Raw genomic sequence first — 17,288 nt, forward strand, 5'->3', positions numbered from 1 at the left:
GAAAAATTGATCTTTTTGGTTCTGCTGCTACAAAAATAGTATCGAAATATTAACATGTTGCTTATTTACTCATAATAATGAACGTCTTTGTATTTGATTGATTGCTTCTAACTATATCTTCTGCTCACTTTTATTTCTGATTTCCCATTGTCCTAATTTTTAAAAGGTTTTGAAAAAAACTTTCTAATAGTAAATATTGTTTATCAAAATTTCAATATACATATTTTTATAGAATTTTGCTGCTTTTTAAAATTTGTGCAGATTATTGGGGACCACAAATTGACCATGACTAATTTTATACAGTTCGCTGAGGGATAAAATGGAAGCTTGGGTTACCAGTACCACCCACTTGAGGTTTCCCATTAACCCCTTAGGGAGGGGCCATCCTCTCCCCACCCACTAAAACTGAAAGTAAAAGCACTAAATTTAAAAAACACTCCAGGGCAAGAAACTTCTCCGCCCTCCTGAGTCATCCTAGGGTGTACTCCCCTGCAGTCATAGGGCTTAGTCTTCCACAGACTTTAAATCTGTCTAGCCCCATTGTCACTGTGTACAGCCAATCAGTAGGGCTGTCTTGGAGGGTCGCATCCCAGCCACTCATCCTGTGTTACTGTGTCTCACTATACCCTTAACACAGACCATCCCGCTCTTGGCTGGTCCCCAATACAGATTTTGCATTAATACTAATGAAATAATCTTTCCATTTTGTCTAACATGTCAGAACCAAACACAGATTTGCTCATGATCTGTATTCCCTTTGGCTTTGATCTGATCATGACTTAATGTTTTACTTGTTTTAACTCATTAACCCTTCCCGTGTTTTTTCAGTGAGTCGTCTCATGCTGCCATTAACTTCCTGCTTTCCCCTTTTCCAATTTTTTCGTCTTCCAGAGGGCCGCCTCAACCAAGTGTGTTAAATGTTTCTGATAAGCTTTTTTGCATTGGAAACTTACTTATATCTGCATCATATACATGTACAAAATACAGTGGTACCTCAGTTCATGAACTAAATTCTTTCCACAAATTTTTTCACAAACCAAATTGGATGAGAACTCAATCAAGTTCCATGATTAGGTTCAAGGTTGATCTTAGGTAGAAATTTGATTCAGTTTTCATGCAATTCAGTTTGTGACCAGAATCCTGAAAAGAATTATGTTTGTGAACCTAGGTACTGTTGTATTGTATATGGTACAATATATTTGAGACCCTGTTTCTGTCGGTAGCTTATTATTCTATTTATTTCCTTGAATTACATTAAGTAATTTTGCACTGTAATAGGCTTCAATATCTATCTAGGGTCAGGATTCCTCAGTTTTCATATTCTCTGCTACTGTTTTTTCACTTCTGAGAGCTTTAAAAATAAACCTTAATTTTTTAAATGGTTACAGACTCATTTCAGCAGATTTAAGAAGAAAAAAGATGAATAGAGTTAAAAATAGAGTCTTGAGTCACATTTAGCCAAAATATATTATTTTCCATAGCACCTTCGCACACTTAGTGGTCCACAGTCCTGGGTTTGAAGATAACGGTCTCCAGACAGGGTCAGCCACGATGGCCTGCCTGTGAAATCAGCCACAGTGTTGTTCTGCTATTCTCCTTTCGTGGAGGAAAATCTTACTTTGTTTAACATTATGGCAAATGTTTATGTGCCCAGGGAACTTTCTGGAAACACAGTGATATATTTCTTTTTTTTCTGTCTGGAATGACAGGGTTTCTATCTGGAATAAAGAAGTCTCTTACATCTTAAACCTTTTAAATTTTTGTTTCTGATTTATTTTCCTTACACCTAGATGAACTTAGCTTCTCCTTTTTACCTCCAGAGCGTTCATTTATGTTCTTATTGATCAAGTGTCTATGCGTGCCCCAGAATTGTGTGTCTCTTTTGGGATTCTGGAGCAAGATAGAGGAAGGGTAGATAGAGGTCCTTTCTCCCAGCTCTCTAAAGGTCAGCATTGCTTTTATTGAATGTTGAAGCTAAGTACTTTGGCTCAAATTTCATTTCTTAATTATTTTGTGTTTCAAATTAAAGTTTTAATAAGTTTAATGTATTTCAAAAGCTCATCTGTGATTACAGTATAATAAACAGAAATGCGGGGAAATCCAGGGTAAAGAGTTGCCAAATGGATCATCACAGCCAAGCATTCACTTCTAAGACCTTAAGTGTCTCAACTGTAAAAAGTAACTGAAGCAATATGGCTTTGAGACTATCACACAGTGCAATGTCTTTGCATGTGGATTCACGATGGATTGTGACTTAAACAGTCACCTAACTACACTTTCATTCATTGCAAAATAAACAGACCCTAAAGATTGCTTCCCCAGGGTCCATCAAGAAAGTGAATTCTTTTAAATGGGTTGCAACTAGGATAGTTTATGGGTAAAAATCGTTACCCTTCCTGTTCTCTACTTTGTTAGTAAATAAAAATATTTAAATGTGATTACAAATGTGTGTGTTAGATTACAAAAAGACAAAAATTATTTTGCTAACTTTTGCTCATCATTCTAGTGATAATGTTTATTATAGTCATCTCAATCGCTGTAGCAAAATAATGGTGAGAATATGAACAATTCAAAGATAATCAAGAGTGGACAGACTGTCCATATTTTGTCTTTCATATGATTATCATAAGACTTTGGGTAGTCTAATGTAGATTATTTTTCTCCACTTTGCATCAATTTTTAGTGTAGTTCTAGAGTTACAGGGAAGTTGTAAAGCCAGCACAGAGGGTTGTGAGGAACTCCTCCATCTGCTCCCCCTGATGTTAAGTTCTTCCAGGATCTTGGGACCAGGTTACAAAGAAGAAACGGATCCTGTGGCTCTATGACTAGCTCAATCCCTATTCTCCACTTGGTGTGGGTGTTTCAGGGTCCCTCTAGAAGACCCCTAAATTTGATTAGGAAAGATTAGGCTCCGGTGTTACTTTTTGAAGCGTCCTTTCTTGAAATTTGTAGTCCAGCTCTTTGGCAAGGGAAAAGGACACACAGGTTTCTAACACCAAGCTGTTCTCTGATCCTTGCTTTCTAACTTGGCTCTGATGTGCAAGGCTGGATTGTGAGCGCTGAAAGCTTGCAAAGCGGAACTTGATCGCTAGCCTGGCACCCCCAGTCCACTGAGCCTCTGACCTAAGGAGGTCGAGCTCCTTCCTGGAACCGCTGGCTGCTGCCAGGTGCTCTCTGACCAGAGCCTTCCCCAGCCGCTGTCTCTCTTCTTCCTGCTTCAATCTGTTTCAGTAGTGAGGCTTTTTGTTTTCAGTGTTGCAAGAGCTGGCTTCTGCTCAATTTAAAAAAAAAAATTAAATTGACAGTAATGACCTGAAAACAAAATCTTTGAACCCTGTTCTTGTTAAGCCTGAAGTTTTGGGAAACAGTAGAACCAGGAAACCAGTCAGTCCTTGCAGCCCAGGATGATGCTGTGTCCACAAATTCTTCCTGTGCAGTGAACTGGAGAGAGAGGTGGAGAAAACAGGGAATGTGTAAATTACAACATGTGGAAAAGTAGATGCATGTGTATTAGGAGTGCGGAGGACAAGGAAAGGGAAAGAGGCTGTTTATGTTCTACACTGAGAGGCCAGGAGCAATCTTTCCACCTTCTGGAAAGATCAGTATTTTTTCATCCTTGCAGCTTTTTTATTACTTAGGCATGAGTTGGTGTTTTATGACAAATGCATAGTGACATTGAGGGGTGTATTGTTCTTATGAATAACTCTGTATGAATCGATAATATTTATTGTGCTATTCACTCACTGTTTTCATAAGTCAGCTCCTGTTTCAAAGAGTGCATGGGACAGCTGTACATTTGTTGTGGAGGTGTTTTCATTTAAAGGCCATTCTCATTAAAGAGAAGAAAGAGGTCTTTTTAAAACAGGTGGATCACCACTGTTTGGGCAAATGGCTGATACAGAAAACACAGAGAAGAGAGAGGCTTCAACGGCTGGCTTTCCTGCCTGCAGCCCTGAGTCAGATGCTTGGCTGAGTGTGTCATTCTCCCCTGGCTAATCAGATTTCCTAAACGACGGTGTTATCTCCGTTTTAAATGAGAAAAATTGAGCCACAGACAGTTTCCTCTCTCAGCAAGCTAAATGGGTAGGCGGGGAAATTAAACAAAGTTAACATAAATTTTAAAGCCACCCTAAAGTAACAATGAAGTAAATAAATTTCTTGCAGTTTTCTACAAAGCACATCTAAATTATGGCATCCACAGTTTGTTTTCAATGGCAGCGATCCAACCTTAAGCTGCGTGCATCCTTGGCAAAAGCTCTACCCTGAGCTACAGCCTCAGCCTGGTATCCACTGATTTTGATAAGACTATGAAGTGTATATTATTATTTGCATTATAAATACACAAATATTTCAAAATTAAGTATGAAGCTGATGGTCATACAGCTAATTAATAGGAGAACTCAGGTGTGTGTTCGTTGCTGTTTACTGAACTCTTAACTCTTCTCAATCATAGAAGATGCCTATGCCTGCTTTTGGAGTAAGCACCAGACCTGAGAAAAATTAGTGGGTCCTGCAGAGGGTGGAAATGTTATTTCTATTGTAGTGGATCAGAGGTGCAGCAAGTGAGGAAATAACAGGATGCTGTTAGTTGGGCTCACAGGAAGATAGTCAAGAGGAGCAAAAGTGGGCTTGCAGATTGAATAGACTTTGGTAAGAGGGAGAATACCACAGGTTGAAACCTGTAAAGAAACAGAGAAAAAAATTAAGAAGAGGGCTTCTTTTATCATGCATAGTGGCAATGGCACATTCAGGCACCTCTTACAGTTTTCTTTTGCTCCTCTGAACTTTTGGATTTTTTTCCAGTTAGTGATCTGGTGAAGTGCTTTTGCAAATTCATCCTTCATCTAGTCAAATGCAATTGTCAGTTCCTCCTACCGGATGCCATAAACTAGGGGAACACAGATTCTGTCTCTTTTGGTTTGTTGACCTGAGCACAGCACCTGCCATAAACTAATTGCTCAGTAAGTTCAGTGAAGGAGCTGAAGGAGAGATGGGATCTAAACTCGACAAAATTTGAGGTTTAAAACAATTGCACATGATTATTAGTGGGCTTTCAAGGCCGAGGAGGAAGGAAAAAGGCACATTTCTCAGTTTCTGACTTGCACTGCTCAGAGGCTTATTATACATTCACTAAGGGGGCAAATAGACAGGGCAGACAAGGGGCGTGCCTGTGGTGAGTGGTGCTGTAGATCTGGGCATGCTGGAACTGGGCACCATTACAATGCCCAGACGAAATGTCCGAGGGGAAGTTTAGGATCTAATAGCTGATGGTGCAACTTATTAGTACTTCCATAGACACCAAAGTGTGTGTCTAGTTTTGGCTTTAACTTCCTAGACCCCAGGTTGGTTTGTAGGAGGAATTGTCAAACTTCTGCTCTTTCCTGGCAAATTATTGCTACCATTCCGCTCTGTGTGTTTGTTACTGGTATCTCCTAACAGCATGGATCTCTCCCCATGATCTTGCTAACCTTCTGCAGTGGTTCTGGAAGTCCCCTTCCCTAAGTGTCTTTGTGGCTGCCTCAGTGTCCTGAATCGATTCTAGATACTGACTCACCATGGTCATTTTCACTCTGGAGAAGAACTGAAATTGCACGGTGCCAGATCCAGAGAATAAGGTGGATGTGGACACAGCCCTGTGTTCTAGAGCCTGCCTTTCTGTAGAGGGCACTGAAGAGCAGCATCCACTCCATTTCTGATCACACCTTGTAAAGACACACATGACAGGAGACTTGAGGAACTGCTTCAGAAATCTGCAAGAACGGCGAGATGAGCATGTTTGAAACAAGGGGGGGATGTCAAAGGGGATCAGTTTCGATGTCTTTTACTGCAATAATTTTAAAAATACACATTCACAGTATAGTGTGACCACCCCACATACGCACAGTGACAGAAGGTGGGAAATTGGTAAATATCCTTGTGACTTTTTGGTGTGGGAGAAAGATGAGAGTCCTGCGTGCTCTGTCTGCCTTCGCAGGCATCACAAAATGCACCATGGTGCCTTGTAGATAACAGCCAAGCAGAATTCGTTGGAAAAATAGTATGTTTGAAATAGGTTCATTCCTGCTGCTCCAGATACTACATGCTTTGTGTTCAGTGGCTTTGGTCCTCCCATCTCTCGAGGTGACCTCACTCATAGCCATTCTGCCACATTGTGTGTCATGGGGTTTCACGGATTTTCACTGCAAGAGCATTCTCCATAGGCACCGTCCTGTGAGACTCCACTTTCCCTATGGCACAACATTTGGTTCACAAAATCGGTAAAGTAATCCCCAGAGTGGCTACAAATGCACTGCTGAAACTAACAGAGACCTCGACAGAAGTTAGACAGGTTCTGTGATTACAAATAAATTCCAGGTTTTGTTATATTTTCATCTCTAAAGGCCAAGGAAAAAAATTGAAGGCTTTCGTATGCAATCAGCCTTCACTAGTTTGCACTCAACAGCTTCAGACTACTGCATGAGTATTACTTTGTTATTCGAGTTTTAACTGTTAGAAACATTTAGACTAAATACTAGTGTAGAAGCTACCCCGTGCCCACTTCTTAAAACACATGCATTGAGAAGCATGTGTTTCAAGTATTTTTTTTTACTCTGAGTAGAACACTTGCTATTGAAAAATCTAAACAAAACAAAACAAAAACCCTCAAAAGAAATGATGATGCAGAATTTTAAAACAAAGGGGAACCCTCCCTGGGTTTAAAACTAATGAAAACATGCAAGCATAGGTCACTCAGATATTTGCTAGTTTTCTTTTCTTTTCCCTACATACACAACAGATAGTGTACTTAGTTTGCTTTATTGTCTGAGATATTTCTTTATCAAACACTATCACTTTTTATTCCTCTGAATATGTTTTGAAATATTTCACATGCTCTATGTAGCAGTTTTCCTGAAGATGAAGCCTAACACAAATAGGACTTTTTATTTTTAAAAGATGTTCTTTCTTTCTCTCTTTCACCCAAAATACTTCACCAGAAAGGTTGACATTGATTCCCAAGCAAAAGCAAATGGACTTAAGTTCTGATGTAATTACTTTCTATCCCTGAGGCCTTAAACGAATTGCTTACATTTCCTAAGCCTCAGTTTCCATTGCCTAAATTGTAGGACTCTTTTGAGCATGAAAGGAGGCAAAGTATCCTAGGCCTAAGGTATCCTAAGTCTAAGGTATCCTAGGCCAAAGATATCCTAAGCGTAGGGTATCCTAAGGAAGCAAGATACTCTAACACTAAGGCTGAGTTTCTGCCAGCCAGCAGTCACATCTGCTCCATAAATGTGAGAATTTTTATGCTCTGTGCTAGTAGAAGTCCTGTTTTCAGTACCAGTAAGTCCGTGTTTAATGTTAGACTTTAAAAAACCATTATTTTGGAATGATTTGGTAAGTTTAACTATTTCATGTATTTGGTAGATGGGAAAAAATGAATACACCTCCTTTCTGTGTAGCAGTAATGTTTCAGAGCAAACTAAATTCACCTGAACAGATGACGTGCTTGCTGTATGCAGAGAGCTTACAATGCTTTCTAAAGTACCCTGACTTTCAAACACATTGAAATAAATGGGCGCACTTTGTAAAGGAACTTATAGAGTAGTATCTTGCAAAGCTATGTAAAAAGTATATTTGACTTAGTGTTTCTGGGAGAATAAGTTTGCAGCTCTGTAGGAGCAGCCTCCTTCGCCCCCTTTATTTCTACTCTGGAAGTTACAATAATGTATTTTTGGTTTTCAGTCACTCAAGACTGCTTGCAGCTGATTGCAGACAGCGACACGCCGACCATACGCAAAGGTAATGAAATCGCTCCAATGCTTTCCGCCCATGGCCCATAGACTTGTAAGTCTGAGGTCTGAAGCTTGTGTTGGAGCTGCCTCTCAGATCGGCATCCTAACTCTTCTTGATATCAAATGCAACAAAGCAAAATGCGTTCCAAATGACTGGGGAATAAACCCCGACCCTAGCATAATAATCTGGTCAGCAGAATTACCTTAGAGGAACTGCTTAGAGGCTGTAAGTAATTAGATTACAATAAATTAAATTAAATCAAATGCTAAATCAAATTTAACTTATTGAGAAATCATTTTGGCTTCCACAATGATATAAGAGCCTCTTCACAGATCTTAATTCTTCTATATCGTTGTAGAAATCATAATGGGATGAAAATAAAAATGAACTTAGCCTATAAACTAGATTTTTATGACAGTTCTCCCAGGTCAGTTAATACAGGATAACTTGTCATTTTCCCACAGACATACAGTGTGAAGCTGGGTTTGTTGTTGGAAGTTTTTGTTAGCTTTAACTCTGCACAACTATGTATTTTCTGTGATAATAGCCAGAAATAATGTTCATGGAGAATAAACTTTTATTTGTTTTTTTATTGATTTAGAGAAAAACAGCAAAACAGAAAAAAGGGTAGAAGTAATATAGAATTTCAAAGAAAAAAACAGTGAGAAATTACTAGTTGATAAATTGCATATTGTTATCTTAGAAATAGTTGCTCAAATTACAAAATCAAAGCATAAAAAGTGGACAGACAATAACAGTACAAACAATTCTGCTTGATAACTAACAAAAAATTAGTAGTATGGTTATCTATCTTGTGACTTATATATACAGTTATATCCTTTATTTTCCCCCTTACATTATTACAATATCTACTATACATTTCGATCTTATTACTAGCACAATTTGTAATAGTTAAATCTTAGAAACAACCAAAATGCCCATCAACCACAGAGTGAATGAAAAGATGTGGTATTTTTATACAATGGAATATTACTTAGCTGTAAAAAGGACGATCTTGAGGCTTTTATATGTAAATGGAGGCAGCTTGAGACTATCCTCAGGAGTGAAATAAATCAGGCTCATATTTGTAAATATCACATTGTCTCTCTAGTATGAAAATAATAATAATACTGAGAATAAGCTTTTAATATCATTTCTAGAGTTATTGCCCAAAATATTAATCTAGAGAAATGGCTCTGGAAATAAGGGTTTTATTGTCAAATAAGTTTAAAACATAGCATCCTGTGTAGTTTTCTTTGACAGTCACAAGGCACATCAATAGATTATTGAATCTGTGAGGGTTTACTCCGGAAAAAAAAACAAAAACAAAAACAAAAAACTTCTTTGCTTTTAAAAAAATCCTTTTACTCTAACCTGCACCAAAGTCTCCTTGAAAGCAAACCTTTTGGGGAATTGCTGTAGAATAACCCCTTCTGTTCATGCAAAATAGTCACTGAACAAAGCTGTATTAGGAGCAACTGGCTGGTTGCTTCAGGAAGGCAGAGCTGTTCATCTCATGTGTGATTGGGGACATTTGACCGTCCCCTGCCTGTGGGGCAGCCCAAGGTGGCTGCAGGGTGCTGGCTTTTGTGCTTTGATGGAGCTGGCTTCTTGATAAAGAGAAACGGGAAAAATCCTGCAAATGAGCAAGTGAAATATGGAGTGATGCGCTGATTGCTGAGGGGCAATCAGGCAGACAGAGGCAGTGTGGGTTCTGGGACTTGCAATATGGGTTCTGGGTTATCAGGAAATTAAGGGAGTAGGAGAGGGCAATCGAGCTCCCCCGGAAGGAGTGTGGATTTTCTTTCCTCCCGAGTTCCCAGACACTGTCCTGCAGCTGCCTTTTTCTCTGTAACTTTGACTACCAGAAGCATCAAGCAAGAAATAAACTCTTTAAAAACTTAGTGTTGCTCTATGTTTTCCAAAATTCCATTTGCAACTTTTACAACTATTTCCCAAGAATTAAAATAGAGCCAGAAGAATACCCTAAGGACCAAGATAAAATTAAAAAAAAAAAAAAAAAAAAAAAAACTGGAGATAAAAACTTTCTTCAGAAATGCAAAGTGAAGTAGCTCTTACCCCCAAGCTGAACATGAGGCATACCAAGTGTCGGGGCTGTCCTGGGGTGCTGAGCACAGGCCGGCAGAGGCAGGGGCGCTGCCCTGGGGTGTGGACCTGGAGTGCTCAACCCCTGGGACGCAAGAGCAGGCCTTGCAATGCCAGCAAAGCCTGTGAACGATACTCACCTGCTGGTGTGCGTGAACGTGCTGGCAGGGAAACCGGGGAAGATGGCAGGTTGTGAAGAAGGCGGTACCCAGTGGAACATTTTCACGGGCCAGAACCCATCCCTGTTTTTGTAAGTGATGACACACTTCACCTTACTGCATTTCATGTAATCCTAGGCCCGAGTACACAGAACCCCAGTCCTGGGCTGCAGTCGGGGTCCCTGTTGCGGAGGCAGAGGAGCTCCGAGGAGAAGGCCTCTTTTCTGATGAGACTTTGAATCGCTGTCTTTGTTATGTTCCATACTTTTGCTCAGGTGGGCACAGAGAAGGGAGGCTGCTCGGAACAGAGATGGATAAGAGGGATCTCAGGGAGTACGCCCACACCCTTCCCATGTCTATCTGTGGGATTTAAATTTATTTTTTAAAATAAGTAGTACATTCATGTATTGGAAAAAATTTAAAGCGTAAGTGTGGACTGAACATGCCTGCTTCTCTCCCAATCTGTCCCTAGCCCTCTCTGCCTCATGGCTTACTGCTTTCCTGCTTCTCACTGCAGATTTTATAGCTCTCAAAGCAATTAGAACAGAGTTCTGCTTTACCTCATTCCTACACTAAACACAATGTATCATACTTGCAATGTGTGTTACTGGAAGCAAGCTTATAACCTGTTTTTTTTGTTGTTGTTTATTTGTTTGCTTTTTACTTGACACACATTACAGGTATTTCGATGTCTGTAAATAGGAATTTAAGTTGAGAATCACAGTATTCCCTGGGTGGATATTACTTGTTTAATCAGTTTCTTACCAAATGATGCGTGATGCTCTTTTTGCAAGGATGATGCTTTGAAGCGTAACTGCATGTTCGGAACTTTGCCCCTGTCACCTGTGGGTAGCGTGCGGTTTGAGTTTGCACAGCTGTTGCCAGTGGTTCCAGAGGCTGATTAGAGGCTGTGCTGCGATTGGCGGGGAGGAGCTGCTGGCGCAGGACGGGATCAGGGAATTTGTTTTCTTGGATTACAAAACATGTGGGTCGCCTCTCTGTATATTTTAAGAACCATCTGAGTTTCTGTGCTCCTGTTCTTGTGATTTTTTAATTTGTATTTCTAGTTCCTTTCTCCGAGCTGCTAGCTCATCTTCTTTGCATTCAGTTGCTTCTATAAATGGCCACATTTCCTTTTGTTGTATTTTCTGGTGATTCTTCCTTTTGTGTGTAAAGGTCTTGAGGGGATGTCTTTACTTCACAGTGTGTGCTGCAGATATTTCCACAGTATGTCATTTCTGTATTCAGATGGAAGTATTTTATTTCTTCATTTATGATTCCTTAGTAGGCATTTATCTCAAAATTCATTTTTAACTTTTTTGAAAGAAATTGTTTTATATGTATACAGAACAAACTTGGTTCGTTTTTAATCCCATCTTAAAATAATGTTCATATATCAGGTCATTTTCACTTAAATTTACTTATTTCAGTAATGATTGGCTTTTACCCATCACATCATGATATATTGCATATTTTCTTACATTTTAACAAAATAATTTTCTTTTTCTTTTTGCTACTGGGGATCAAACCCACAACCTTGTGCTTGCCAGGCAGGCACTTAGGCCTCTGAGCTAAATCCTTGGCCCACAAAAGAATTCCTCCTTTGTATTACTAAAGATTGTTTTGCTCTTGGTGTGTGTAGAGGTCTAGTAGTCATCTGTACAATTGTATATTTTTATTAAGATCTGATTCACACAGTATAAAATCAAATCACACAAGTCTCTGACCTTTCACACCTTCACAATACTGTGCAGCCATCAACTTTCTTGCATCAAAACACTTTGAACAGCCCAAAAGAGAACCCTTAACAGGGCTGGAGATTTAGCTCAGCAGCATAAGCATCTGCCTTGCAAGCAGGCAGGCGTGAGATCGATCCCTGGTACCAATAAAAAGGAAAAAGACAAAAAAAAAAAAAAAAAAAAAAGAGAGAACCCTTACCCCATGGAGCCATTATTTGGCAGTTCTCCGTTACCCCAGCCTCCAGTAACTATGCCTCTTCTTTCTGATTCTGTGGACTCACCTAATCTGGATAATTCACACAAATGTATTCATACAGTGTGTGACTGTAGTAGTGTCTTGCTCCTTTCACTGAGAGCCATGTTTCGAGGTTCATCTATACTGTACTATCTGAGCATTAGCGCTATGTGGTTCCATACAAGTGAGTAATATTCCATTAGATGTAAACCGCGACTTCCCAACCCTGTTACCCATTATCACGCACTTGGGGTATCTCCCCATTTGGATAATTGTGAACAGCGATCCTATGTGTAAGATATTTATTGTGTTTGGTATTTATTGTGTGAGGTATTTATTTGAGAAAGTACAGTTATTTGGAGAGAATACAGGATGAGAGTTGTTGTGAAATGCAAAGTGTTATCAATAGTGGCTGAATCATTTTACATTTCCAGCGAAAATGACTACTGTAATTCACCGAAGCCTCACCTCATTTCCTTACTATTTTCCTTACTGTCATTTTCTTATTGGATGTGAGGTAACGCTTCACAATGGTGTTGATTTGCATACCCCAGTGGCTAGCATGTGCTCGGTGGAGTTGTTTGTTATCTTATTTGGAAAAATGCCTATTCTAATCCTGTGACTGTATTCTGTTTGGGTCATTTGTCTTTTCATGGTTGAGTGATGAAATGACTTTATATATTGCGGGCCAGATTCTTACAGATTGCCTGGTTGAAAATATTTTCTCTTATTTGAGACATTATTTCTTGAATTTCTTTGACAGTGCCCTGTGTAGTACAAAAGCAGTTGAATTTGTTGAGGTCTGTTTTATCTACTTTTACTTTTGTTTCCTATTCTTTGGGTGTCAGTATTGAAGAATACAGTATTAAATCCAGCATGCTAATTTACCCATGTGCTTTCTTCTAAGATGCTTAGGGGTTTATGTTTTATGTTTAAGTTATTGCACTTATTACATTTAGTTTTGTATATGGTGTGTGACAAGGTCCAGTATCATCCTTTAGCATATGAATATTCATTTCTCATATGTTATGGTTTGTGTCTGCATGCCCCTTCCAAAGCCCATGTGGTCATGGGGCCAGGCTTTTTAGAGGTGACATCTGCTGCTTAGATGGGGAGTGTGAGTGCTACACCTGCCCTAGGGCAGGTTGCCTGCATACAATATAAGGGAGGAAAAGAAGCTTTATCCTCCTCCTTACTTGCTGCTTTTGCTGTTTTCTGCCACTGTGAACAGCATGCTGCCCCTCTGGCTTGGAGCCAGCTGACTGTGGACTGAAACCTCTACACACTGTGAGCTAAATAAACCTTTTCTCCTTTAATTTTGGGTGTCAGGTATTTTGTCTCAGCAATAAGAGAAAAGTAACTAAGATGTCACAGTACTGTTTGCCACAAAAACTATGTCTTCCCTATTGAACAGTCTTTTCATGCGCATCACATTAATTGGTCATAAATGTATATATTTGTTTCTGCAATCATAATTATATTGTTGGTTTATATGCCTGTCCCTCTGATGTGCTACCATGTTTTTATTTCCATAGCTTTTGTATAGTAAGTTTTGAAATATGCAAGAGTGAATTTTCCAACTTTCTTTTTCATTTTCACAATTGTTTTGGCAATTTAGGAGCCCTTCCCAGAATAAATGAATTTTAAGATTTGATTTTTTTCATTCAGAAAAGGCAGCCATTGAAATCTGTGTAGGGGTTGTACTGAATATGTAGATAACATTGGCTAGTATTGTCATCTGAGCAATATTAAATCTATCAATCCATGAGTGAGAAGTATCTTCCCATTTGTGTCTCTTATCATTTGTTTCAACAATTTTTTTTGTAGTTTTCAGTATATCAGATTTTTATTACCTTAGGTAAATTCATTGCTAGGTATTTTCTTAGTTTGGATGCTATTTTTGTTCAAATTCCTGTAACAAATTAGACTAGACAATTTAAACAAGAGAAATCCATTTCTCACAGCTCTGAGTGGTGGAAAAATATATCATAGTGGTTTCAGTTTTTTCATTATGGCTTCATGTAGTGAAGAGCAGAGACAGGGCAAAACTATAACTCTCCTTCTAAGGGCACTGATAACCTGCTAAAGGCCCCACTCTAAGCTCTTACTCTGGGAGATAAAATCTCAACATATGAAGTTTGGGGAGACATATGTATAGAAACTATAGCAATTGATATTTAAAAAGAAGTGGTATCCTCATTTCATTTTCAGATTACTTATCCTGGTATATTGAGATGCAAATGGTTTTTGAGTGTTGATTTTGAACTGTGTGATTTAGTTGAAATCACTTTTTAGTTCTTGTGGTTTGGGTGGATTAAGATTTTCTATGCATGAGGTCATGTTGTCTGCAAATACTTCTAACTGGATCCCGCCAATGGGTGCCCCTGCTTCCTTCTTCTTGTCTTTTGGCAGTTGCTTGGGCTTTCAGTGCAGGGCTGAGAGCAGCGGTTAAAGGTAGGTGCTGGCTTCCCTGAGCTTCTCGTGGTCTGGAGGGAATCGCGCCATGGTCTGATGGCTGTGGTCTCTCTGTAGTGTGCTTGTGGTGTCTGGCTTTGGAATCAGGACGATTGTGATTTCCTAGAATGAGCTAAGACTCATTTCCCACTTTTCTACTTTTGGAAATTGTTAAGAAGGATTGGCTTAACATTTATTTAAGTGTTAAATAGAATTTCTCAGTGAAGATATTTAGGGAATTTTCTTCCAATGTAGATTTTGATTAAATAAAATTTGGCACTTCTCATATGCCTGTTCAGAACTTCTGTTTACTTGAGTAGTTTTGGTAGTTTGTGTATTTGTGGTGCTTTGCCTATTTCATCTAGATTATCCAACTTAATGGAGTGCAATTATTATAATCAATAAACAATATAACTGCCAATAAACTAATAAAAATATAACCATTTTTCCTAACTTTTATAATTGGAGTCTTCTCTCCCTTTTGGTAGTATAGTTAAACATTTCTCATTTTTTGCCAATGTTTTTAAAAAATCAACTTTAGTGGTATTGATCGTATGTATTCATTTTCTATTCCCCGTTTCATTTACCTTTCCTCTAGTTTGCCATTCCCTCCACTGTGTTGGCTTCAGGTTTAGTTTGTTCTTGTGCTATTTCCTTAAATTGTAAAAGTGGATTATTGAGTTGAGATCTTTTTCCATGAAGCCTCCTCAGCTGTGAAATTCTCCCCTGAACCCCCTTTCTCTACTTCTCATGAGTTTTGCTACATTGTATTTTCAGTTTCCTCTTGTTATTAATTCATATATCCATGACTGCTTAAAAATATGTTATTCAAGTTTTCATATTTCTTGGAATTTTCTTCTTAGTATTGATTGTGATATGCTTGGAGAAAATGTTTTAACCTAATCTTTTAAAATTTCTTAAGCATTATTTTGTTCCCTTTAACATGATCTAGCTTAGAGAATGTTCTGTGTGCATCTGAGGAGAATGTATTCTGCCTTTGATGTAGAGTGCTTTCTGTTTGTCTTCTAGCTTTATTTACATTGTAGTGCTGCTCAAGGGCTCTAGTAACTTTTTAATTTTTTTTTATTTTAAAGAGAAATAAAACAAAGAACAGAACAAATCAAATCAGAACAGAACAATGGCAAGCAACATAGCACTTTACAACAAGACAACTGGATATCAACAGTAGCTACCATAATGTCTCTTTTCTTCGAAATAGTTGAGCATACCTTCACACACATTAATATCAAACATAACAAAATAATATAAAACCATTCAAAAGAATGAAAGCATTACATGACTTCAAAACCAAACAACAGGAAATGAACAATGGCTGCTATAATATCTCATTTTGTTAAAAAAATTTGTTCATACCATCACGCATAATAAAATCAAATAAGACACAACAGGATGTAAAAAATCAACACGAAGAACAAAAGTACGGTTCAAAAGGACTTCAAAGCAAGATGATAGTAAATCAGCAATAGCTACTATAATGTCTTGTTTCTTTAAAATAACTTCATACCATCACACATAATAAAATCAAACAAAACATAAATACAAATAAAACCAATGAAGCCAATGAATAAAAGCATTATAAGACTTCAAAGCAGTATAATGGGAAACCATGATTACCATAAAATATATCTCATTATATTCAAAATAGCTGTACCTACCATCTGATAGAATAGAATCTAACAAAACAAGACAGAACAAAGCCAAACCTAACAAAATTGTGTAAACAATGCAAGGGTTCAAGATAAGACAATAAGAAATTGACAATAGTTTCCACCTTTCCCTCCAGGTATTTCCTTTCCTTTGCTTTTACATGAACTATTTTGCTTTTGGATCCCATTAACTCCTTCTGTTTCTTATACTAGGTTTCATGTGTATGAGTTCAAACTGTTTTGGCTATGGATGTAATCTCCAGTTGTGTCCATTTACCTACAGGAGCCTTGAGATTGTGCAACTTTGTAGCTGGGTAGCTTTCCACTGCATGAAAATTCCATATCCTTCTTATCCATTCTGCAGTTGATGGGCAAGTTACTCTTGCTTTTGTTGTTGTTGTTGTTGTTGTTGTCTCCTGTCACATGAAACAATTGTTTTCTCTCCTTTGATTTTTCAATCTATGAATTTCCTTTCCAGTTAATTGTGTTTCTTGTGTACACTGTATGGATCTTGTTTCTTGGTCCACTCTCTCTCTGTTTCTTTTTATTGCTGACCTGAGGCCATCTACAGTAATGGTTACAACCAGCATACATTGGTTGTCTCTGCCCTGCTATCCTCCTGTTGTTGGCCCTCCACTTTTCCCCTTCATTCAATTGCCTGTATTGTTTGGCTACTCTGCAGATCTTCCTCTGCTGCTGTTCCTGGAACCATGCTTATCTTTATCTCTCTCTAGAATATTCTTTAGCACTCCTGTAAGGTTGCTTTGGTAGTCATGAATTCCTTCAGTTGTTCTTTATCATGAAAGTATCTTATTTTTCCATCAATTTTGAAAGTTAGTTTTTCTGGGTAGATCAATCTGGGTTGGAAGTTGTTTTCTTTTAAGGTTTGAAACACTTCACTCCAAACTCTTCTTGATTTTATGGTTTGTGTTGACAAGTCTGCTGTGATTCTGGTTGGTTTTCCTTTATAGATGATCTGTCTCTTTTCTCTAAGAGCTTTTAATGTTCTGTTCTTGGGCTGAACTTCTGGGATCTTGATTATTATATGTGTGGGTGTAGATTTACTTTGGTTATGGCTAGTTGGAGTCCTGCATGCCTCACTTATCCGCTTGCCAGATCCATTTCCCATGTTTAGAAAGTTTTCTTCTATTACTTA

General features: G+C 38.4%; 1 protein-coding gene across 2 annotated transcripts in view; it reads left to right on the forward strand.

The window, feature by feature from the left end:
• The window catches only part of Tnfsf13b (TNF superfamily member 13b), a 34,537-nt gene that overhangs the window by 2,112 nt on the left and 15,137 nt on the right, over window positions 1-17,288 (forward strand). The window contains exon 3 of one of the 2 annotated variants that reach the window (XM_013141510.3): window positions 7,723-7,779. The exons of the other annotated variant lie outside the window; for it this stretch is intronic. Within the exon in view, the coding sequence (XP_012996964.1) occupies window positions 7,723-7,779 (57 nt within the window). The remainder of the gene's footprint in view (window positions 1-7,722; window positions 7,780-17,288) is intronic. 2 annotated transcript variants of the gene reach the window in all.

The sequence above is a fragment of the Cavia porcellus genome, unplaced genomic scaffold (genome assembly GCF_034190915.1).
Source record: "Cavia porcellus strain 051 isolate PalLab524CR breed Dunkin Hartley unplaced genomic scaffold, mCavPor4.1 scaffold_4, whole genome shotgun sequence".
Classification (NCBI taxonomy): Eukaryota; Metazoa; Chordata; class Mammalia; order Rodentia; family Caviidae; genus Cavia; species Cavia porcellus.